Genomic DNA, 23,002 nt, shown 5'->3' on the forward strand with positions numbered 1-23,002 from the left:
ATGTTCGCCAGGCTAGTCTTGAACTCCTGGCCTCAAGTGATCTGTCTGCCTCGGCCTCCCAAAGTGCTGGGGTTACAGGCGTAAGCCACCATGCCCGGCCAGCAGTTATGTTTTGATGGCCTCTTGAGAACGGAAGCCTGTGTGGGTTCTGTTGTCTGCATTGCTGTGGATCCTGAAAGGTATTCTGTTGGCACTAGGCGCTGAGTTGCGGGCAGGTCGTGGTGGTCCAATGTTCAGTTGGCATATTTCCACATGTAATTCAGGCGCCCAACTTCCACCATAGCCTAGGGCTTCAGTCTTCACCCTGAGATCCCTGGTTTCATCAAGATGCTCAGCTCCATTCGGCAACTCGCAGACACCCAAGATATCTTTTTAATGGCAATGTATTAGTGCACACTTCCTTTTGTCCTAAGTACTCTGTGCACATTTCTGAAGCTAATCTTTGCAACAATCCTCTGAGGAGATACAGTACTGTCAGTACTCCCATTTTATCGATGAGAATACTCACAGGAAGGTTAAATAATTTGCCCAGCTCTCTCAGCCAGTAAGTGATGGCTTCAGAACTGAAATCTAGCAGGAAGTTCAAAGCCCCTGGGCCTCACTGCGCTATACAGTCCCTTCCAAAGCCTGAGTCTGCCTCCCTCTGAATGCACTTTTCCAAGTATATACATATGCACAAGGTACATTTCCAAGGACCTCCTGGCTCTGATGATATAAATATCATCTCTAATTGTAGCACATCAATATAATGGAATACCATGAAGCCATTAGAAAATGGTGCAGATCTATATTTATCAGCATGGGAAAATATCCACAAAGCAAAGTGAAAAGCAAATTACAATGAAATATACCATACCCAGCCGGGCATGGTGGCTCACACCTGTAATCCCAGCACTTTGGGAGGTCGAGGTGGGTGGATTACTTGAGGTCAGGAGTTTGAGACCAGCCTGGCCAACATGGATAAACTCCGTCTCTACTAATAAAGTACAAAAATTAGCCTAGTGTGGTGGCGGGTGCCCGTAATCCCAGCTACTCAGGAGTCTGAGGCAGGAGAATCGCTTGAACCTGGGGGACGGAGGTTGCAGTGAGCCAAGATCATGCCATTGCACTCCAACCTGGGTGACAGAGTGAGACTGCGTCTCAAAAAAAAAAAGAAAAGAAAAGAAAAGAAAAGAAATATACTATAGCCTTTTGTAGAAATAAAATAAATCCAACATGGGCTGGAAGAATAAACCAAGTTATTCTCTTGAACTCCTGGGCTCAAGTGATCCTCCCACCTTGGCCTCCCAAAATGCTAGGATTTAGGCATGAGCCACAGAGCCTGGCCCCGTCATTCTCTTTGGGTGAGCGTTGAAGGTAATTTTCACGTCTGAGCTCACTATAGCATGGGAAGGGTTTAGACTAGAATTCAACATGCTACTTTTGGAGAACCGTTCCGAACAACGGAGAAGCGGTGAAGACACAGCTCAGGGTGAAACGAAGCTGCCCAGGAAGCTCTAGGGCAAGCTTGTCCAATCCGTGGCCTGGAAGCTCTAGGGCAAGCTTGTCCAATCCGTGGCCTGGAAGCTCTAGGGCAAGCTTGTCCAATCCGTGGCATGTGGGCCACATGCGGCCCAGGACAGCTTTGAATTTGGCCTAATGCAAATTTGTAAACTTTCTTAAAACATTATGAGATTTGTGATTTTATTTTTTTTAAAGTTCATCATCTATCATCAGTGTATTTTATGTGTGGCCCAAGACAATTCTTCTTTTTCCAACATGGCCCCAGGAAGCCAAAAAATTGGACACTCAGACAGGCGCAGTAGCCCATGCCTGTAATCCTAGCATTTTGGGAGGTCGAGGCAGGCAGATCACTTGAGGCCAGGAGTTCGAGACTAGCCTGGCCAGCATGGTGAAATTTCGTCTCTACTAAAAATATAAAAATTACCTGGGTGTGGTGACGGACACCTGTAATCCTAGCTACTTGGGAGGCTGAGGCATGATAATTACTTGAACCCAGGAGGCAGACGCTGCAGTGAACCGAGATCGTGCCACTACACTCTAGCTTGGATGACAGAGTGAGACTCCATAATCAAAAAAAAAAAAAAAAAAAATGCCAGGAGTGGTGGCTCAAGCCTGTAATCCTAGCATTTTGGGAGGCCGAGGCAGATCACTTGAGATCAGGAGTTCAAAACCAGCCTGGCCAACATGGTGAAACCCTGGCTTTACTAAAAATACAAAAATTAGCAGGGTGTGGTGGCGGGTACCTGTAATCCCAGCTACTCAGGAGGCTGAGGCAGGAGAATCGCTTGAACCTGGGAAGTGGAGGTTGCAGTGAACCGAGATCATGCCACTGTACTCCAGCCTGGGCAGAGTGAGACTCTATCTCCAAAAAAAAAAAAAAAAAAAAAAAAAAAAAGGTTGGACACCCCTGCTCTAGGGTCTAGGACTGGAGCTCTGGATCTGACCGGGAGCAAAGAGGAGGCATGCAAATCCGGACACGACCACGAGGAGGCAGTAGAGACCCATCCTCAACTCTAAGTAGCTGCCTTTGGCAGGGAAGGGACTAACCCAAGTTGTGTGGGCTCAGGCATGGCCATGTCTGGTTCAGTGCAGGAACACAGGCAGAGGCAAGCCCTGGGTCCGCATCATGGTTCTGCCCTCACTCAGACTGCCTTGTACATGTAGGTTCTTGCCTTGGAGCCTCTTTCCCCACCTCTGAATGAGTGGAAAGCCACCCACAGGCCCCTGTGAGTGAGGATGCCCCTGGTAAACGCAGGTGATCACACCCTGGGCAGGCTCTGCCCGACGAGGACTGTCCCGCTGTTCCCAGCCTGTCCTCACCAACTGCCCAGGCAAGAGCAAAGCCCACAGGGAGGACCTGTGACCACAGGCAAGGACCACGGACCCCAGCCCCAGGGATTTTGACCTCAAGAAAGGAAACATCCAGAATTTACCCTCCATCTGGTGACCCAGCTGCATCTGGGGTGGGTTTGCTCTCTGCTGGGACCACGAGGTTATCTCAGACCACCAAGAAATGGCACTAGCACAGGTGAAAATCATGGGCAAACTTTATTGGCATAAATCACAGGAATTGAAATGGGAAAAGCCAGGTTAGAAGTTTACAGAGAAAAAATAAAATCAAAATCAAATTTTCAAATAACCATTGACTCAGAGAGTAGACCCCAGAAACCCCAGTCCCTCTTGGGGAGAGTCTGGGGGAGTCACTGTAAACAGAGCGGTAAGGCCTGTGGGTGGAAGTGGAGACATCAGACCTTTGGAGGGGCCAGGCTGACCTTCCCCCACAAACAAAGGAGGGACCCTCTTCGGAGACCCCAGCACACTCGGCTTCTGCCAGGAGGCCAGTGGAGTGGTTTGGACTCTCACCATTAGATCCCAGTGGGGCCCCTTTCTCTTGATCAGGAGCCCAAGGCCTGGCTCCTCTTTCATCCTCGGTAAAGAGCTCTGGGGCTTTCCCCAGAGGAGCCTGTCCCTCTGCCCCAAATCCTATCATGCTCCCTTATGACCTTCTTTCCAGACCCCCCGAGTGCCGATCCCACCTGTGAAAGGGGAGGAGCAGACAAAGGGATATGCCCAGAGGAAATCAACAAGACCAAAGAGACGTCAGAGTCCTGATGGCCAAAATCAGACACCAGCTTTCCTGAGAAGGCAGAAGAGAGAGCCCCACAGAAGCGCTGGGGGCTCAGAAGGTTCAGTGGGTTCACAGGGGAGCAGAGGCTCCTTAGGGCTTACTCAGACAGGAAGCAGCCCCCCAAAACATACTTTCCCCTTCTCCTCCCGCAGAAACAGAACAGATGAGGTTCAGAATTCTAGGCCCAAAAGGGTACGACACCCTTCAACCAGTTTCAGTGAAGAGCTTGCTGGCCTGGGAAGTAAAGAAGGGGTTTCCAAATACAGCAGTTTATAAAACAGTCCTGGTGAGCTATGAAGTGAAAGAGGGGGAGTCACAGAGCTGCTCCCAGTTCACCTGCTTGTGCTAAGAAAAAATAAAATACAAATTGCTTCCCCACCCCGACCCTCAGTACAAAGCAAACTCCACACCAGGGCCACCATCAGCGACAGGCCCAGTGGCGGTGGACAAAGAAGAGAATACAAAAGGGAACGTCTTTAAAATCTCTTCAAAATCATTTTGTATAGAGAAGTAAAAGCAACTCAGGCGATATGAATTCAAACCTCAGTGTAGAAATCTATCAAAGTCAGTACAGTGTCCAGGCACGCCGTCCCGGAGACGGAGGAAGTGACTAGAAAACATTATTGCTGGAGAGGCTTTTCTCAGTAGAACCAGAGCAGGTATAAAAGGGGAGGGCGGGTAAAGGCAGGGGCAGTTACCAGGCCTAGGGCACTGGAAGGGCAGGAGGAGCACAGAGAACCTTCCATGGCCCCTTGGGTTCTCTGCCTTTGGATGGATGGATTTATGCTGGCATTGTCTGGAGGGAGCCGGGTGTCCCCCAATAATCACAGAACGAAGGCAATTAGGTCAGGGGGGAAATAAGGGTAAAAAGAGACCCCAACAGACCCTGCCTGCCCTTCCCTGCCCTCCGGCTGCACTGTGGAAATATGAGGAAGAGATGGCTCCAGTGTGGGGTGCTGGCCAGGCCAGTTCATGGGGACGTACGTGGGCTGGGGTGGGGCCCCCAGCCTCTACCCCTGGAAAGGATGGAGTGGGCAGCCTGGGGAGAGCTGCAGGAGGGAGGAGGGGGCCCAGAGGCTCCGGCAGGGGTGAAGACAAGCAGGGGGACCCCTCACAGCCCTGTTCCTCCTGCACCAGCCGAGAACGAGGGTTCCAGTTTCAGTGGGTTTACCCCTTCACCCCCGGGTGAAGTCTCTGGGTCACAGTAGCAGTTGGGGATGCTGGCTGGGGAAGGGGGGCAGAGACAGGGGCAGGGCGCCTAGCAGAAGAGCTTGAGGAAGCAGTTCTGACAGTAAGGCTTGTCGTTCTGCTCCTTGAAGGTGCCCTTGTTGAGCTGCTTGAGGCAGAAGGCACAGACGAAGTGCTCGGGGTGGAACTTCTTGGCCATGGCAGTGATGCAGCGGCCAGTGATGGGCTTCTGGCAGCCGGAGCACAGCGAGCCGCGCCGCTCGTGGTAGTGCACCTCACAGTAGGGCTGCCCGTCGTGCTCGAAGAAGCTGCCGTTGACGAATGGCGTGAAGCATTCCTGCCAGGTGGAGAGACGGGCTCAGGGGGCTGTCCCTCGGGCTAGAGCAGCAACCAGTATGATGGGGCCCAGATGGGCATGGTCGGCACACTCGGAGTGACTCCTACTTGCTAGGCATTTACTATGTGCCATGCTGTCCTAAACACTTATTTTTTATTTTTATTAAAAAAAATTTTTTTGTAGAAATGGGCGTCTCACTATATTGCCCATGCTGGTCAAACACGGCCTCCAGTAATCCTCCCACCTCGCCTCCCGCAGTGCTGGGATTCTTTAATTCTTCCAACAAGGGAAGCCACTGAAGCACACAGGTGAAGTGACTTGCCCAGGGTCATGCAGCTACTGAGTTCACAGCCTGGATTCACACACAGGTCTGACTCCTGAGCACTTAGCCAGGTGGCTGCAACAGTGTTCCCAGAAACACAGGTGTGACACTGGTGTGTGGTTAAACTCTGCATCCTAGATTCTCATTGGAGGTTCACATCACATATAGGTAGAAAAGGCTCTGAGAGGGGCTGGGCGTGGTGGCTCACACCTGTAATCCCAGCACTTTGGGAGGCCAAGTTGGGGGGGCGGATCACCTGAGGTCAGGAGTTCAAGACCAGTCTGGCCAACATGGTGAAACCCCATCTCTACTAAAAATACAAAAAATTAGCCAGGCATGGTGGTGCATGCCTGTAATCCCAGCTACTTGGGAGCCTGAGGTGGGAGAATCACTGGAACCCAGAAGGCGGAGGTTGCAGTGAGCCAAGATCGTGCCACTGCACTCCAGTCTGGGCAACAGAGTGAGACTCTGTCTACAAAAAAAAAAAAAAGAAAAGAAAAGAAAAGGCTCTGAGAAGTCCTGCAGGGAACAGTGTTTCCCAAACTCATTTGGTCACAGAGCCCTTGTTGAATCCCTAATAACCTCTGTGGGGCCCCCAGAATGCAGTGGTTTTGGAAACCACGGCCCACTTTTGTCGAGTCTGCTAAATACTTGCATCATCTCATTTAATTCTCACATACTCACCTCCCAAATAGGAATGGCCCAGGGCTGCTGCACAGGGCTGGACTGGGGGACATGTTTACCTTGCTCCTGGTTTGTCCCAGCCTCAGTACAAACCCTGGCCCTGGACTGGAGGAAGGAGACCCCTGCCTGCTCCCCTCTTAATAACCCGAAGGGAGGCCTCCGAGCTGGATGCAGAGAGCACAATGAGCAAGACCCCTCTCTCCCCACTGCCTGCTCCTAGCCCCTCCAGATGCGTTCAGGGGCTCCTTACCCGGCACACAAAGCACTCAGGATGCCACAGCGTGTTGAGGGCCGAGATATAGTTCTCCAGGATGGCCCGGGCGCAGCCGCCACACTTTGGTGCGAACATGTCGAAGTAGTCCTTGCGGCAGTAGGCCTTGCCGTCCTTCTCGTGGAACCCTGGGGAGCGGGGGTTTTGGAGGCACAGTTCATTCTGGCTTCCAGAAGTGGAGCCACTCTGACTGCAACCTCAGCAGCGTCTCCCACCCCCACCTCCCGGCCCTCCTGAGAGGCGGCGAGTCAGTCCGCTGGTCCAGCCCGTACCTTCAGGACCGAAGAAGGCTCCACACTGGGCACAGAAGAAGTGTTCAGGGTGCCACGTCCGGTCAAGGGCTGTCACCACTTTCTGTGAAAGCCAAGTGTGGGATCAAGACTGAGCTCCACCCCACTGGGCAGATCTCACAACTGAGATGCCCAGCAAGGCCGCCTTCCACCCGTAGCTCATAGCCACAGACAGAGCGAAACACTCCCAACGTGGGGGTCTCTCCTAACTGTGCTGTGAACGCCTCTAAGAATTCAGAGTTACTGAGGATGGGACAAGCCACACACACACCCTCTCTAATCCTCACCCCAAGCAGAGGGCCCAAGTTCTACTGTGACTCCCATTTTATACGTGAAGACACAGGCTCAGAGAGACCAGGCATTTCCTGAGTTCCCGGAGCGGGGGAGGGAGTGAGGCCGCTGTCGTCCCACTCCATTTATGTCCTCAGGCCTCCTGAGTCCTGGGATCTTCTGGGGGTCTCCAGAGAAGGGAAGCGAGATGGGAGGTGAAGGGAGGTGGGGCTGCCTGATGCACATCGGGACAGGCTATGGTTCAGGTGTGGGTGTGAGTCCAGCCGCACTGTTCCCTAGCCCTGTGAGTCTCCCACGGCACCCCCTGAACCCTCAGAGGGCTGCAGTGAAGCTGGAATGAGTGGATAAGGAACTCACATCCAGGATGGGGCCGTTGCAGTAGTAGCAGCGCGGGGAGAAGAGGTTGTGGTAGTCCTTTTCACAGTAGGGCTGTCCATCCCGCTCGAAGAAGTTCCGGGATCCGATCTCCTCCTGGCAGTGGGTGCAGACGAAGTGCTCGGGGTGCCACGTCTTCCCCATGGCGGTCACAACCTGAGGAGGAGATGGAATGTGGTCCAGGGCCGAGGCCAGCCCCAGAGCACCCCCACCCCTGCAGAGGAGCCCACAGGGCCGAGGCCAGCCCCAGAGCACCCCCACCCCTGCAGGAGTCCACTGGACACACCCCTGCCCACTCCCCCTCATCACCTGCCCGGCGATGGGCTTCTTGCAGGCCCCGCAGACTCCTTTGGCGACCGTGGCGACCCCCAGCTTGTTGAGGTCGGACTGCAGGCTCCCCAGCATGCTGTCTAGCTGGCTCCCGGGCTTCGGGGGCCCCCCAGGGGGGGAGCTGCTCCCTGTCTTCCCCTGGGCCATGAACTGTGGAGACACGGAGGGGCTGGTCAGGACTCCTGAGGCTCAGGGTACGGTGTCTGGCAGCAAAGGGATGGGGGTACTTTTCTCCCTCCTGAACAGATGAGCTGATGGAGACAAGAAGTACAACCTCCTCCAGGGGCCAGGAGCCCTAAAGTGGGAGTGACATCAGCAGGACTCATGGTCGGAGGGGCCCACTGGGGTCAGAAAGGCTCCGGGCACCCAGCAGGCACGGCCAAGCCCAGGGACAGCACGACACGCAGGACACCCAGCCCAGCCTTGGCACTGACCCCTCCCTCGTCCTGCCCTCCGGGGCTGCTTCGCCCGCTGTCCCGAGGCCAGCCAGCCGCCCAGCACCGCTCCCCATCCGCTCTTTGCTCCAGGCCCTGGATCTTAGATAGGGGAAGAGATGAGGATAAGAAATCTTTTTTAAAAATTAAAGAAGAACGAATACGGGACCTTGTCACTGGACTAAAAGGGAATCTAGGATGAGATCTGAGGGTTTCTCCCCCACCAGCAGGACCAAAATTGGGGAAAAAAATCTGGAGAAAAAGAGCCCTGAGAGAGAGGCCCAGGGAGAAAAGGAGGAGGACAGGGAGGGGAGTCAACCAAAGGCAGAGGACATGGCAAGGGGAGGTGGCCAGACTCAGTGAGGCGGCCTCACCGGGCACTGGGCCTGGGGGCTGGAAGGGAGGAGACAGGCTTCTGGTCTCCTTCTGGAGTGGCTTCCTTCCTCGATGTGAGCCCAGGGCAGTACCGAGGACCAGTCGAGGAAGGAGTGGACACAGGCGAACCCACAGGAAAGCAAGAGGGCAGCAGACCTTCCAAGTAGGGGAATACCAGGGTCAAGGTTTAAGGCAGGACTGTGGTTACTGTGCTGGGGCTAGTGGATGGAGGGATGGAGGGTATCTGAGTGTGTATGTGTGTGTGTGCAGAGTGGGGGATGGCTCAGGCATTAGGACAGGGGACAGAAAGGGAGGGGCTCCTTTAAGGCCTGCCTGCATCGGGGGGAAGAGCGGGTCCTCATCGGTCTGGCAGCCCACGGACCTCATGGTGTGGGGTGCAGGAGTGGAAAGGGTGGGGCCCTGCACCCTCTCATCATGGGGCTCTTCCCCTGCACTCTGGACCCCAGAAGAACCACAGGTGTAAGCTGAGGGCCCCAGAGGGGAGGAGGTGGGCAGGCTGGGCAGGGGAGAAGAGCTGCTGGCCGCGGCGTCTGTGCGATGCTGGAGCAAAGGGACAGAAGGAGAAGCCAGGACAGAGATGGTTCTTCTCAGGGGAATGGGAGAGCCAGGAGGGAAGACAACCTGGGGAAAAGAAAGGAGGGACAGCGATGAGGAAGAAATCGCCAGCTCAGCCCACAGGGGTGGGGGCACCTCCCCAGGCTTCCCCTGGGCCTTCCCACTCTGCACCAAGAGTGGGGCCAGTCTTCCAAGGTCACAGGAGGCAAGAAACTCCCACCCTCCCCAGATCTCCCCTCCGGCCAGCACTGGGGCCAGAAGAACCTGGACCCCAGGTACTTGGCTCTGGCCCAGCCCCAGCCCTGGGCATCTTCTCGCCACCTTCTCTACAAGCTGCCCCCCGGCCCGCTTCCCACGTGGCTGCACGGTGATGATGATGCCCTCGGTCAGCCAGTCCTGGGCAGAGGGCCCCGCTGCCTCCGCCGGCTCCTCTGCCTCAGGCTGGATGCCTAGCCGCCCCTGCAGCTCCGCGATGAGCTGCTCCTGGGATGGGGTCCTGCTCAGGGTGGCAGGGTCCAGCCGGCGGCGAGGGGAGGGCTCCCGGGACATGGGGTGTGCGTGGCCTGTCTCCCGGCTCCTCCTGATCACAGATCGGATCTAGGGGGAGGGGAGGGGAGGCTGTCACCGTCCTACTCCGAGCTTGCACACGCTGCTCAGGCCACACTCAGATGCCTCAGGAGAGGCAGCACAAAAGAAAACCACCAAAGAGCCAAGCAGAAGTGGGTGGAGGCACGGGGAGGGAGCAGATTGGACTGGCTCCAGAAGCACAGGCTGCCAGCGAGACCTCTGATCCAGCATTCACCTCCAAGTTGGCCACTGACCTTAGGCAAGACACTTAAGTGCCGTGGGCCTCAGCTTCCCCTTCCTTAAAATGGAACCACAGGATTTTCTTAGCTTACCACACAGGGTTTGCGCAAGAATTATTCCAGAGGATGTAAGTGCATGCCCTTGACAAGGCATACGGCTTTTTCTTTCTTTCTTTCTTTTTAATTTATAATAGAAAAAGTCTTTCCTTCCAAGAACTTTTTTTGGGGGGTACGGAGTCTCACTGTGTTGCCCAGGGTGGAGTGCAGTGGCACGATCTGGGCTCACTGCAACCTCCGCCTCCTGGGTTCAAGAGATTCTCCTACCTTAGCCTCCTGAGTAACTGGGATTAAAGGCGCGTACCACCACGCCCGGCTAATATTTTCTTTTTTTTTTTTTCTTTTTTTAGTAGAGACGGGGTTTCACCATGTTGGTTAGGATGGTCTCAAACTCCTAACCTCGTGATCCGCCTGCCTTGGCCCCCCAAAGTGCTGGGATTACAGGCGTGAGCCGCCGTGCTCAGCTGGCCAGGAACTTTTTTAACTAGTTTTTTTTCTTATTTATATTATTATGCTAATATTACACATATTATGCTATTATACTTGTTGGTAGTGTTCTGAGGGGTTTTGATTGTTTCGTTTTGTTTTCCAAAGAGGCATAAAACTTGGGGGATTTGGGTTATTTTATTTTTGGGTTTTTTTTGAGACAGTGTCTTGCTCTGTTGCTCAGGCTGAGTGCAGTGGTGCGATCACAACTCACTGCAGCCCCAAACTCCTGGGCTCAAGTGATCCTCCTGTTTTAGCCTTCCCCGCAGCTGGGACTATAGGCATGAGCCACCACACCCAGCTAATTTTTAATTTTTTTGTAGAGACAGGGTTTCGCTGTGTTGCCTAGGCTTGTCTCAAACTCCTGGGCTCAAGCGATCCTCTTGCCTCAGCCTCCCAAAGTTCTGAGATTACAGGCATAAGCCACTGTGCCAGGGTGGGGCATAAAGTTTTTTGTTTTGTTTTTCTTTTTTTTGTTTTTTGAGACCGAGTTTTGCTCTTGTTGCCCAGGCTGGAGTGCAATGGCGCAATCTTGGCTCACCGCAACCTCCGTCATCCGGGTTTAAGCGATTCTCCTGCCTCAGCCTCCCGAGTAGCTGGGATTACAGGCGTGCGCCACCACGCCCAGCTAATTTTTTTGTATTTTTAGTAGAGACGGGGTTTTTCCATGTTGGTCAGGCTGGTCTCGAACTCCCGACCTCAGGTGATCCACCTGCCTCGGCTTCCCAAAGTGCTGGGATTACAGGCGTGAGCCACCACGCCCGGCCCGGCATAGTTTTAATTAAGTAAAAAGCAAGTAATAAAACTACTGTCAGCCATGGCCTATTGAGGGACCACATGCTGTGTTCTAAATACTTTCCAGGAATTATCTCATTTAGGTCTCTGGACAATCTTAACGGACATGGCCTATTATTCTCCCCACTTTATAGATGAGAAAACTGAGGCTGAGGGAGGGGGTTGCCCAAGGTCACAGAGGTAGCAAGTGTTAGAGATGTGGTTTTGATCTAGGTCTATCTGGTTCCAAAGTCCATGCTTCTAACCATTTCACCACATCAGAAGGTCAAGGCTAGCTCATCCGAAAGGAAAAAGCCTTAACAAAGCAAGAGGTGTGTTGACGCTATGAGAAATGCCGGGTCCACAGAGCCCACTGCCAAGTGCTGACTGTCAGGTCCCGCCACAGTGTCTCAAATTTTCTGCCCAAGCAGACACACGCAGAGCGGGAGGGGCTGCATGCAGTTAGCGAGGAGCAGCCCACACTCAGACCCGCCAAGGGCCATGCCCAGCAGCCATGCGAGCTGGCGCCTGCCTGGCCAGAGGTGGAAATCCTCTCCGTGGTGCTGGGTGTGCTCGTGGCCATGGCACATGGAAGCTCTGGCTGTTCCTTCCCGGCCTGGGTGGCAGCTTCGGTGGTGCCCTCTGGGCTCCCTGGGGTTTCAGGTCCCTGGGTTGGCCTGGCCACACTTCCCCTCTCAGTCATCTTTGCACCTAGCTGCTCCATGGTAACTGAGGCAGGGGAGCTGCTTCCCAGCCTCCCTGGCTCTGGCCTTGGCCTCTCCTGCTGTAGGCCACGTTCCTCCGTGAGAGTCCAGGTATCTGGGAAGACAGCCTGCCGGTCCACTGCCACTATAGCTGGCTCTATTACTTCTTGGAAGCTTCGAGCAGCCTCAGAAGGGGGCATTCTCTCAGGCCTGAATACCTCTGAAGCCCATGGCTGCTCCCTTGTGGCAGCCAAGGCCTCCTCTGGGCACGAAGGGCTGGCTGGTGGCCCCTGGGGCTCCCCAGGCTCTTGGGGACCTATGCTCCCAGCATAGGGTACAGTGTGGCCGCGGGGAGCCCCAGAGAGCTCATGTGTGAGGGTCGGCAGGTGCCTCCAATCTCGACCCTGGCTCTCTGTGCCCACTGCCCACAAAGAACCCTCCACAGAGGGAGACCTTGAGTTGAGGATATCAGGCATCACCCCAAGACCAGCCAAATCAAGCCAGCTAGGGGCCACAGGAGGTAGAAGGTCTCGTCCACTCTGCTCAGTACAAGGGAACTCCGGAGTGTGGCCCTGGCCTCGAGGGGAGGGTTTAGTGGTGGGTGGCAGGAATACAGATGGTATGGGAGGAGGAGAAGGAGGAAGGGAGCAGTATGAGGATGGAGCAGAGCCGGGCAGCAGCCCCGGGGCACTCAGAGCCACAGTGGAGGAGCTGGTCTGGAGGAGGAGAGAGAAAGGCAGAGGGGAGAAGAGAGAGAGATGAGGGGAGTGAGGATGGCTGCGTCCTGCAGGCGGTGGGCTCGGCATTAGGGCTAACCAAGGTGGCTGCAAAGCTGACGCACAGGACTGACCCTTGAAGGAGACCCAGATCCCAAAAAGGCTTCCCTGGGTTTCACATGCTTAGCCCTTATCAAACCCAAGCAAGAGAAAGCAGCCACCGAGTCATGTCTGTGGAGCCACCCCGGGAGGGTATGAGAAAGAAAAGACCATGGTGAGGTGGACAAATGGGGAGCCAGGTGGCTAGGGAAGACAGCCCCAGGCACAATTGGAGGGAGAGCCAGCCCCGGGAGGCTGCTAAGCCCGCCTCGGACACTGGCCCACCTCAGCCATGTCCCTCCGGACAATCCCAGCTTTCCTCCACCCCGAGTCCTCTACGTCTTCCAAGTCCTTTTTTTTTTTTTTTTTTTTTTTTTTTGAGACGGAGTCTCGCTCTGCCGCCCAGGCTGGAGTGCAGTGGCCCGATCTCAGCTCACTGCAAGCTCCGCCTCCCGGGTTCACGCCATTCTCCTGCCTCAGCCTCCCGAGTAGCTGGGACTACAGACGCCCGCCACCGCGCCCGGCTAGTTTTTGTATTTTTTTTTTAGTAGAGACGGGGTTTCACGGTGTTAGCCAGGATGGTCTCGATCTCCTGACCTCGTGATCCGCCCGTCTCGGCCTCCCAAAGTGCTGGGATTACAGGCTTGAGCCACCGCGCCCGGCCCCAAGTCTTTGCTCCAGGGATCTGACTAAAACCACTGCTGCTTCTGGCATCAGGACACAGGCTGTCTAAGAAAACGGCAGTCTTACAAGCACTGGGACACAGCTCCCGCAGGCCAGGCCCTGAATCCAACTTACTTGCTTCTGACTATGGCGGCTCAGAACCACTGGCCTGGAGCTAAAACTACAGCATGCAAGGGTCACAGGGCCAGGCTCAACCCTCCACCCCAGCCACACTCCCATCTCCCACCATGAAACCTCAACTGGAGGGAGGCTAGGAGGCACCATCAAGACCAAGGGTGCAGGGACCGCTCACTCCCCTCTCATATTCCCTAGGTCATGCCCCAAAGGTCTCCAGCTGACCCACGTGGAAGTGTGAAGTCAGCAACTGCTGGTGAGTTCTGTCAATATCAATCCCCATGGAAACACTGTATCCTCTAAATTAAACATCCCAGGCCTGGCAGGACTGGGGAGACCCAGCAAGGGAGGGGAAGGGCAGGTACCTCGTGCAAGGCTGGCCCCACGGTTTCCCACAGACATGCTCGTGGGAACTCAGAGGCCCTGGAGGGCGAGAGGGAAGGATGGGAGAAGGGTAGCGAGGGAGGCTTGTGGATTCAGGAGCAGAGGCAGAAAGAAAGAGGATGTGTTGAGGACAGCTAGCGTGGGAGATGGGGCTCCAGGGCAAATGACCTCCCAGGCACAGGCTCCCAAGTCCCACATGGCCCAGCACAGAATGCCCTCCCCTACCAAGAGCAGCCATCAACACAAGGTTCTTTGTCTCAGCGTCCCAGCCTCCTGATCCCCTTGACCTGAGTGGCTGGGAGCACCCGGGGAGGAAGGAATGTCCCAGCTGAGCACTTCTCCAGCTTGTCTGCCTTCACTGGCTACTGCAATCCTCAGGCAGGCTCACCCGGCCCTCCCTCCCCTATCTCCTGGCATCACAGCAAGGCCAGGGCATGACAGGGTCCCTGGCTCAGGGGCAAGGCACCCAAACACTGAGGTACCAAGGTCTAGCTACCCACACTAAGGTAAGGGAGGAGAAGGATAAGGGAGGGGCAGCAGGGCAGGGAAGATGGAGGGTTCACAGGGCACCTTGAAATCCGACAGCGAAGCCATCAGCTCGTCCAGCTCCCTGGTGGCAGAGGAGGCTGAGATGCGCGTCTGCTGCTGGGTGGAGGTGACGCGCTGCGGGCTGCTCATCTCGCCCTGGTTCACAGTGATGGCAGGGCTGCAGGGTGGGCATGGCATCAGTGGGGAGCCCAAAGTCAGCCCCACACTTCCCAGGGATCAAATTGATCCCTCAGCTCGGACACTGGGGTCTCACCATCCCCACGCCCAGGGAGGCCCACCAGCTCCCAGTCTCTCCTGGGGACCCATCATTGGGTCAGAAGAAAGGGCAGCTCAATGGCACCAGGAAGTGCCAGGAAGACTCCTCTAGCCCCTAGCCCAAGTGAAAGGTGACCTGTGAAACAAGCCCAAGCGCCCTATGTTTCCTCCACAACACCGGACGTGGAGGTGAGGCTACTGCAGTAACACAACGGCGCTGGTACGAACTCGCGTGTTGGGCACTCACCATGTGTGCCACGCACTGCACACCAGAAACCATTCTAAGCGCTTTACATGGATTACTGGCTCTCACCCTTACTGAGGTAGGTGGTCTTATTCCAGTGATCCCATAAGCCCTTGTCCCATTTTACAGATGGGAAAACTAAGGCTTGAGAGCTGACAGTAATTGTCAGAGCCAAGAAGTGAAACCCTACTGTGTGGCCCCAAAGCCTATGCTAAGAGCTGCTAAGCTCCAGGCACCCTCGGCGTGCACAGTATCTGTCCTTTCTGACTGGTAGTGACTGACTGAAGGCAGGGATGGTGTCCATGAGACTCTCCACTATCCCCCCAGTGCCTGGCAAACGGCAGACACTGGAGGGAATGGGTGATACCAGGGCTAAGGGGACAGACGCTGGACCCAGGGCAGGCTGAGCCAGCCCTTCCCCACCTGGGGAGAGCCCAGTGGGTACTCACACGGGGCTGGGCACGGAGCTCTCCAGTTCATCCAAGAGACTCTCCACGCTGGGCCGCACGTCCTCCAGGCCCCGGCCCCCATTCCGCTTAGGCTTCTCTTTCGTCAGGGGCCCAGCTTTGCCTCCCAGGGGGCTGTTAGTCTCTGGGACACCATAGTGGGGGCTCAGGGCCCCAGGAAGCGGGGGGCTTGAGTTGGCCTCATCTTGCAGAGAGGAGAGAAAAAGGCTGCTCAGCCCTTGAGCCCTCCTGGGATGTAGAGGTCAGCAGGTGGGCCCTGGGCCCTGGGCCCTGGTAGACCCTGCCCCAGGGACCCGGTCCTACCTGCAGGGAAGCCTGGTGGGTTATGCTGCACAGCATTCAGTTCCAGCAGCAGGCGGTCGAGTTCAGAAAGGTTGCTGCCCAGGGACGTGCTCATTACGGTGGGTGAAGGCTCAGCTGATTTCTGCTTGTTGGGGAAGCTTTGAGAGGCAAAGGAAAGAAGACAGTGAGAGATGCTCTCTGGCTTTGTACTGGCTTGGCAGTTCCCAAATTCCCAAGGAGAACAAGGCAGAGGAGATGTGAAGTCTTCCCCCACAAGAGGACAGAGGGTAGGGAAGGGACTAGTAAGAAGAGGGGAGGAAGGAAGTCTTGCTTCAGTTCCTCAGCTACACAGAGATGCGGTGACAGCCCAGAATGTCCACAGCATGGAGATGGCACTGATGAGGCAGATGGGCCCATCGAGAGGCCTTCTGCAGCTTAAACCAGAAGAACCCCACGCGGCCCAGTCGCCACGCCTGCTCCTGGGCCTCCACTGCCTCCCACCCTGGCCAGGTTCCTGAGATTTCTAAGCAGGAGGAAAGGTGCCCTGGGCAGACTGGGGCAGTACCTGTAGACGTGCTCCTCCTCACCCACTCGGGGGCACGGAGAGCCAACGCTGTCCTGAGGGTTGGAGGCGCTGGAAGTTTTGGCACTGGAGCCGTACACAGGTGCTGAGGACTGAGGCTGGGAGAAGGAGAACACTCAGAGGCTACCCCAAGGGGAGAAAAAGGAACAGGGGCCAGGAGCAGCTCGAGTCACCCCCAGGAGGCCCCTGCCCACAGCCAGCCTCACCAGGGAATTTCCACAGTCAGGCCAGGAGACCTGTGATTAACCACTTGGTCACTGCCCCACTCACATGGTGAGTAGAAAGAGCAGTGTCTGGTTGAGAAAGGTCGACTGCCCCAATTCCATTCCATCCCCTGGTTCCCTAAGCCCCTGCCAGGTAAGTTCCCTCTGTCCCCCAGCCTCCTCCACCTTCCCAGTCCCTGTCCCCGCCTCACCTGCTGGTGGATGAATCGGGAGCCACTGGGCTGCCACTGGTCTAAAGGGTCAAGGATTGTGCCATTGAGGGCCTCGCTGGACGGGGGTGGGGGGACGGGGGGTGGCACGGCGATCTCCTGGTATGTGTGGTTTCCAGTTGGGTATGAGTAGGGGGTCTCCTCCGACAAGAACACAGGCCGTTTGGAGATGTGGGAGGTGGTGGACTCCAAGTCCGCCAGCAGGGCGTCTGCAAAGAGAAGGCACGGGGAGCAGGTGAGAACCGGGATCCTGGGGACTCTCCCATGGCAGGGCCCTCCCTGCCTGCACCTCAAGAGTTAATGCCTTCTAGCACCTGCCCCACCCATGGGAGAAATGACCAGCCTCGGGACAGGAAGCGGACCAGCCTAACCAAGAGCCGGCTCCCAAAGCTGACTTCTTCCGGCCACCCAGGACTGAAGGTACTCTATAGGCGGGCTCTGGGGCTGCCCCGTGGGACTTCCTACCTCTGGGAGTCAGGCACCTGGTGCTGCGTTCCCTCCTGACAGGGCCGCGCAGCCGCGAGTGAGAAGTGCCTGCCTGGAACTCTGAATCTGCAGGGCAACGCGGAGAGAATGGGCGGGAGGGGCCCCACGTCACAGGGAGGGGCCCTGGCAGTGCCAGGCCCTCACTTGATTTCTAAGAGCTTAGGCTTTCTCAGCCCCCGACTGGAAGGGGTACACAGAATAGTCCCTGCCCTCCTGACCAGGTGGAAGCAGAAGCCCAGGCTCCAGGTTCCTCCTGGGGCTCCAGGCTTATGGGGTAAGGTGTGCGGGGAGGTGGGGGCTGGAGTGAGGCTGGTGCAGCGGTCCCCACCCGCTCAGTGAGCAGGGGGCAAGACTGCTCCGTTGGCTGTTTCTGCAGAAGTCTGGCAAGCAGCCCGACCCCAGAGGCTCCAGGCCCCCACTGTTCTGCTTTTAACAGCAGCAAAGGAGCCAAATCAGCCCTCCAGTGTAAGCTTCCATTACCCTGGCACCTGGCAGCCAACAGGGGGCACTAGGTCTCCCCAGTCTCCAGAAAAGAAGGATATAGATAGAGGGGCAGGGGTAGGACCTGCTGACCCCCACCTCCTCCATCCCCTCCTGGGACCCTCAACAGCACCACAGCTCAGACAGCCTGGCCCTGGATGCCACACCCTCATTCCTGCCCCGTTCACAACTTGCTCACTCTCAGCTCCCTGGTAACCTGCTGGGTCCAGGGAGCTGACAGCTTGATCCCTAGCCCTCAGGATAATAAACATCTAAAAAGCAATGGCTGTGTTTATTGCCACTTATTAGTACCAGGCACACTGCTAGGCATTCTAGTGGCATGTACAAGGTCTCCGTTAATCCCCCTAATACCCCCTGTAGTTGGAATTCTGATTCTCCCCACAGGGATGAATAAAGCTGGCTTGGAGAGGCAGAGGTCAGACGTGTTTGCTCCGAATAACAAAGCCAGCGAGTGGCACAATTGTCTGACTCCTCAGAAGCCCCAAACCCCAAAAACCTGGCCTGTAAGAGGCCACTATGACTGCCAGATGACGCCACACTTAAAGGGTTCAACTTCCTGAACGCTGGAAGCCCAAGCTGTGAGGCCTGCCAGTGTGATCCTTCCTTGTGGTCTTGCTCCCAGTCCCCCAACCTGTGTTCAGAGGAGGGAAGAGAGAAGCAAGGCCCTCACCCAGGGCCTTGGTTTATGGGGCCGCACCTTCTCCCAGCTGCCTGTCCTGATCTCCTACCCTCAAGGCTGGCCACACCTACCCCTGGTGTGTAGAACAGAGGGGATGTTTGTTCCAAGGCCTAAGACCCCGGGTCTTGTCTCCTGACCTCCAAGGAAGGTCAGGTCCTACAGCCCGCCCCGCCTCTCCAGGTCCCATGGAGGAGGCCTGGCTTCCTGTCTTTAGCAAACCGGAACTAGAAGGAGTTGGCAGGTATCTAGGTAACAGCAGAAAAGGAACCAGTGTCCAGCCAATCCCCACAGCCTCTCCAGCGCCACACCTGCTGTCTTGGCTGTAACGCAGTGTCCTCATTTCCTCTGGGCCCAATCAGCAATGGGCGGGTCCCTCTTTCTCTACCACGGGCAGGGCCAGCTAAGAAACCCCACAGGACTCCCCAGAGCAGGCAATGAGTGCAACCCCGGTAGGGGCAGGAGCAGCTGCCATCTTTGAAGGCTCACTGGGGCCAGGAACTTCACCTTTGTTACCTGCCATCCTCCTCACAACGCCACTAGCACAGATGGCATAACTGCGGTTCAGAGGCAGAGTCACATCCCACACTGCCACGGCTGGCTGAAGTGAGAATGCTGGACTCTGAACTCAGGTCTCTTGGACTCCAAACACCCAACAGAAGACAAATGGTCAGGCTTCCTTGTCAAACATTTTGAATCAGGGACTCCACCAAACGCCCGCTCCACCACAATGTGATTCTAAGCCTGGGCTTTTGGTTTATGGATTGGATTCTGGTTTACGATGTCAACAGGCTCTTGGGCGCACAGATCCCTAGGTTGGTGGAGTATTGGTGAGAGGATGCAGTCCTGGGGCACAGAGACAAAAGATCTCTCATTCTGAGGTCGAGCCACACCTGAGTTCAAGCGCCAGCTCCCCTCTCTACTATCCATGCCACATGGCAAATCGCTTGGCTTCTCCGGGCCTGTTTTCTCAGTAAGCTCTTGAATAACTCTGACCTCCAAGCACTGGTGTGAGGTTTATAAGGGCCAGCAGGTACACTGGAAGCTGCAAACATCAGCTGCAAATATCAGGCTTTCCAGACCCAAGTCACTCTGCAGGAGGAAGCTCCATAGCACAATGGAAGCTACAAACATCAGATCTGATTTGCTCTGTAAAATCCAGAATAAGGCCTTCCTCCAGGGAGAGAAGTGTAGGTAGGATGCAAAGTACTGCCTTCTCCTGTCTCCTAAGTCTTTTCTGGGTAGAATACGAGCAAAACATGGCAAAGAGGGCAACCTTGAAAAGGAAAGTAATAAAGCAATATTCAAAGTGCAGCATGTCCCAGCCTGGGCAATACAGTGACAGCCTGTCTCTACAAACAATGTAAAAATTAGCTGGCTGTGGTGGCGCATGCCTATAGTCCCAGCTACTCAGGAGGCTGAGGTGAGAGGATCACTTGAGAACAGGAGTTGGAGATCAGCCTGGGCAACATAGTGAGACCCCATCTCTACAAAAAATTTAAAAATTAGCTGGATGTGGTGATAGGAGCCTGTAGTCCCAGTTACTCAAGAGGCTGAGGCAGGAGGACTGCTTGAGCCCAGGAGGTCAAGGCTACAGTGAGCTACAATTGCACCACCGCACTCTAGCCGGAGTGACAGAGAGAGAATCTGTCTTAAAAAAAACAAGCAAACCATAGAGTGTAGATGTCAGGGAGAAAGCACATCATTATTCAGTTTCCTCCAAAGATTTGTCCATTTGAGGGGCAGAGAAAAACCCCAGCAAGTCCATCCACCAGCCACAGGGTCTCTGGTATGGCTTCCTCCTCTCTCTCAACTCTTCATCCTCACCTAGAGATTTGGACAGGCAGGAACTAGGTGAGAGCGGTAGGGGTTAGTGCCTCCAAACCCCCCAACAAACTCCTCAAGAAAGGACCAGAAATATAGGAGGCAAGCCAACAGCAGACTCCTAGCTTTACTTTGGTTTCCAATGGGTACAAATACCTGAGACTTCCCCAAGGCTGCAAAATGGTTAAGGGTCAAAGTCCCCTTGCAAGGTCAGCAAATGTCCCCTCTGGCTTGAGCAAAGAGCCGGCAGACACTGTGCAGGAGTCCACTTGAAGGCAGAGCCCTATCGCAGCGGGGTCCCCCAGTGTCCAGCTCCAGCCTTTCCTTCGGCTCTAAATATTCCTTCTACTCATACCCCAAGGAAGGTATCAGGCTATCCACTCTTCAGAGAAAATGGTACCCACTGAAACCATTCGAGACCAGGAATACACCCTCCCTTCCCACATGCTGGGAGGACAGGTTCCCTCATCCAAGCTAAGGAAGGCCTCAAACTTCCTTGGCATTACTCTACTAAGTTTCCAGGTCCAGGCTTGGGGCCCTCCAGACCCAAGTCACCCTGAAGGAGGAAGCTCTTTCTGGGGCTTCCCAACCACTTTCTGGAGGAAACGCACCCTGAATTCTGCAGGTTTTCTGTCTCTCTGGGCCAGCGAAAGTATGCAACATGAGGAGTAGGCCAGGCTGTCTCGAGGCTGGGGGCGGGCTAGGTGCAAAGTCCCCAGCGAGCCATGGGCAAAGGCCATGGAGCTATGTCCTGGCTCCGCCCTGGCAAGGAAGGGGTGCAGACTGTCTGCTGCTGCCCACCAGAGGGCACCATTGGCCCGTCGGCTTCCTGCCACTGGGAGTAACCAAAGGTAACCTCGTGCAATCTTAGAATTTTCTAGCAGGGGAAGACCGGGGAGCCCCTGGCCATGGGTGCAGTGGGGAAGTTTCAATCCTGAGAGAACAAGGCTGAGTTGGAGGAACACAGCAAGCTACTAGGAGGAACGCAGGTGGCCTGGGTACACGCTATCACTTGAAGGCGCAACCCAAGGGTGACATGCAGGGCTCTGGAGAACCAGAGGGGTGCACGCCCTCACTTCCAGGGCCCTGTGCACATGCAGCACTGTATGGCCCCCATCTGTACCCCATGGATGCACCTGGTCAGAGCATGGAGCAGCTGCAGCTTTGGGCCGGGAGGCCGCCCTGGGGCAGGTGGCTGGGCAGAAACAGCGCACCACGGCCAGGCTGAGAGGAAGAGGCCCTTCCCCGGGCCTCAGCACCCGACTGAGCATAATCCTTACGGTGGGAGCCGCTGGCTGGAGCCGCATAATCCTCCAGTGGGAGCCGCTGGCTGGAGCCGCATAACCCTCCAGTGGGAGCCGCTGGCTGGAGCCGCATAACCCTCCAGTGGGAGCCGCTGGCTGGAGCCGCATAACCCTCCAGTGGGAGCCGCTGGCTGGAGCCGCATAACCCTCCAGTGGGAGCCGCTGGCTGGAGCCGCATAACCCTCCAGTGGGAGCCGCTGGCTGGAGCCGCATAACCCTCCAGTGGGAGCCGCTGGCTGGAGCCGCATAACCCTCCAGTGGGAGCCGCTGGCTGGAGCCGCATAATCCTCCAGTGGGAGCCGCTGGAGGGTTAAGGTGCAGACATCTTCAGCCCACTGCTCCGAGGAGGAGGGGACCGGTTTGCCTGCATTCCAGAGCCAGTGCTGCAGCTGCGCCCCTCACATTCCTGTACCCACCCAGGGGCTCAGGGTGGAAGGAAACCTGGGTCCCTTTGTACTTACAATGGGGATGTCCCCCAGACCGTGGCTTCTGACACATGGCACTCAATACCAGATTAAAGAGGATCAATGAAACCCTTCCGTCCCCACCCCCAACTGCAGCATAGAAACAAGCCAGGCTTCTTCCTCCTACCCAAGCCCCTGCCACTTCTTAGTGTGTGATAAAGACCTATCGAGACCAGAGGCCTGGAGCTGGACAGGCGCCAAGAGAGAGGAGATAAAGGTCCATCTCTCTGAGGGGGAGGGAGGACCCAGAGCCATTCCATTCTCTCCTCCCAGGCTCTGAGGATTTTCAGTGTTACAACGTGTATGGTGAATCCTGAGTCACCTGGACTCTGCTCAATGGCTGAATTGCTCGGAGAGGCTGCTTAACTGCTTTTGTGCCTCAGTTTCCTTGTCTGCCCAATAGGAATTTCACCATTTTACTCACAGGATTGGGACTACATGAGAAAAACAGATATAAAGTGCTGACTTAGCACAGTGCCTGGAATAGAGCACACAGGAAATGGGAGTTGCTAAGTAGATACAAGCTTCTTCCCAGAGAGGTGTTAAGCCCTAGGAGGGGAAAGAAATCACCTCCCCGTCCCATACAATCCCTGAGGGCAAAGGGTGCTGCCCTCTAGTCCCAGATCAGCAGGAAGCATGTGGGGCATGGAGCCAGCTTTTCCATCCCTTCTTGGAGTTTACAGGCTGCCCTGCCACACCAACCCCAGCGCCAGGGCCCCGTGGTCCCTGCCCACCTTTGCCATTCTGGACTCCTCCACCAGCAGTCCCAGGCAGAACCCACCTTGTATTCTTAAGGCCACGGCCCCACCTTAGCACGCCTTGTATTCTCGAGGCCTGGCCCAGGAGAGGCCCACAGTAAGAACAAGGTATTTTTCAGCCACCTCACCCACCTTCTTCTGCAGGCCAATTTCACTCAGCTTTCATTGCTCCAGGCAGGGAAAAGCCAGTGCAGCTTCCTTAGGAGCTGACAAGCCGAAGGAAGGAGCAGCAAACACCACCCTGAAAG

At 55.7% G+C, this 23,002-nt stretch overlaps 2 protein-coding genes and 1 long non-coding RNA gene across 28 annotated transcripts in view; 2 read left to right on the plus strand and 1 right to left on the minus strand.

Annotated features, from left to right (window-relative positions):
• The window catches only part of BICDL1 (BICD family like cargo adaptor 1), a 718,679-nt gene that overhangs the window by 468,892 nt on the left and 226,785 nt on the right, over window positions 1-23,002 (plus strand). Inside the window, exon 1 of one of the 24 annotated variants that reach the window (XM_050747925.1) lies at window positions 3,671-3,680. The exons of 16 other annotated variants lie outside the window; for them this stretch is intronic. The gene's annotated coding sequence lies outside the window, so the exon portion shown is untranslated. 7 more of the 24 variants (XM_050747963.1, XM_050747938.1, XM_050747926.1 and 4 more) reach the window with 7 other exon arrangements.
• LOC126930730 (uncharacterized) overlaps window positions 1-23,002 on the plus strand; it is a 93,352-nt gene that overhangs the window by 42,656 nt on the left and 27,694 nt on the right. The window lies entirely within an intron of this gene.
• PXN (paxillin) overlaps window positions 3,033-23,002 on the minus strand; it is a 59,572-nt gene continuing 39,602 nt past the window's right edge. The window contains exons 2-15 of one of the 3 annotated variants that reach the window (XM_050748000.1): window positions 16,724-16,950; window positions 16,291-16,406; window positions 15,747-15,883; window positions 15,426-15,627; window positions 14,499-14,634; window positions 11,760-12,647; window positions 9,426-9,701; window positions 8,862-9,170; window positions 8,154-8,255; window positions 7,699-7,869; window positions 7,372-7,545; window positions 6,706-6,787; window positions 6,413-6,561; window positions 3,033-5,156 (exon numbers count right to left, since the gene is read on the minus strand). In XM_050748000.1, coding sequence (XP_050603957.1) covers window positions 4,890-5,156; window positions 6,413-6,561; window positions 6,706-6,787; window positions 7,372-7,545; window positions 7,699-7,869; window positions 8,154-8,255; window positions 8,862-9,170; window positions 9,426-9,701; window positions 11,760-12,647; window positions 14,499-14,634; window positions 15,426-15,627; window positions 15,747-15,883; window positions 16,291-16,406; window positions 16,724-16,950 — 3,236 coding nt within the window. In that variant the 3' untranslated portion in view covers window positions 3,033-4,889. The remainder of the gene's footprint in view (window positions 5,157-6,412; window positions 6,562-6,705; window positions 6,788-7,371; window positions 7,546-7,698; window positions 7,870-8,153; window positions 8,256-8,861; window positions 9,171-9,425; window positions 9,702-11,759; window positions 12,648-14,498; window positions 14,635-15,425; window positions 15,628-15,746; window positions 15,884-16,290; window positions 16,407-16,723; window positions 16,951-23,002) is intronic. The other 2 variants (XM_050747998.1, XM_050747999.1) reach the window with 2 other exon arrangements.

This window comes from Macaca thibetana, chromosome 11 (assembly GCF_024542745.1).
Source record: "Macaca thibetana thibetana isolate TM-01 chromosome 11, ASM2454274v1, whole genome shotgun sequence".
Classification (NCBI taxonomy): Eukaryota; Metazoa; Chordata; class Mammalia; order Primates; family Cercopithecidae; genus Macaca; species Macaca thibetana.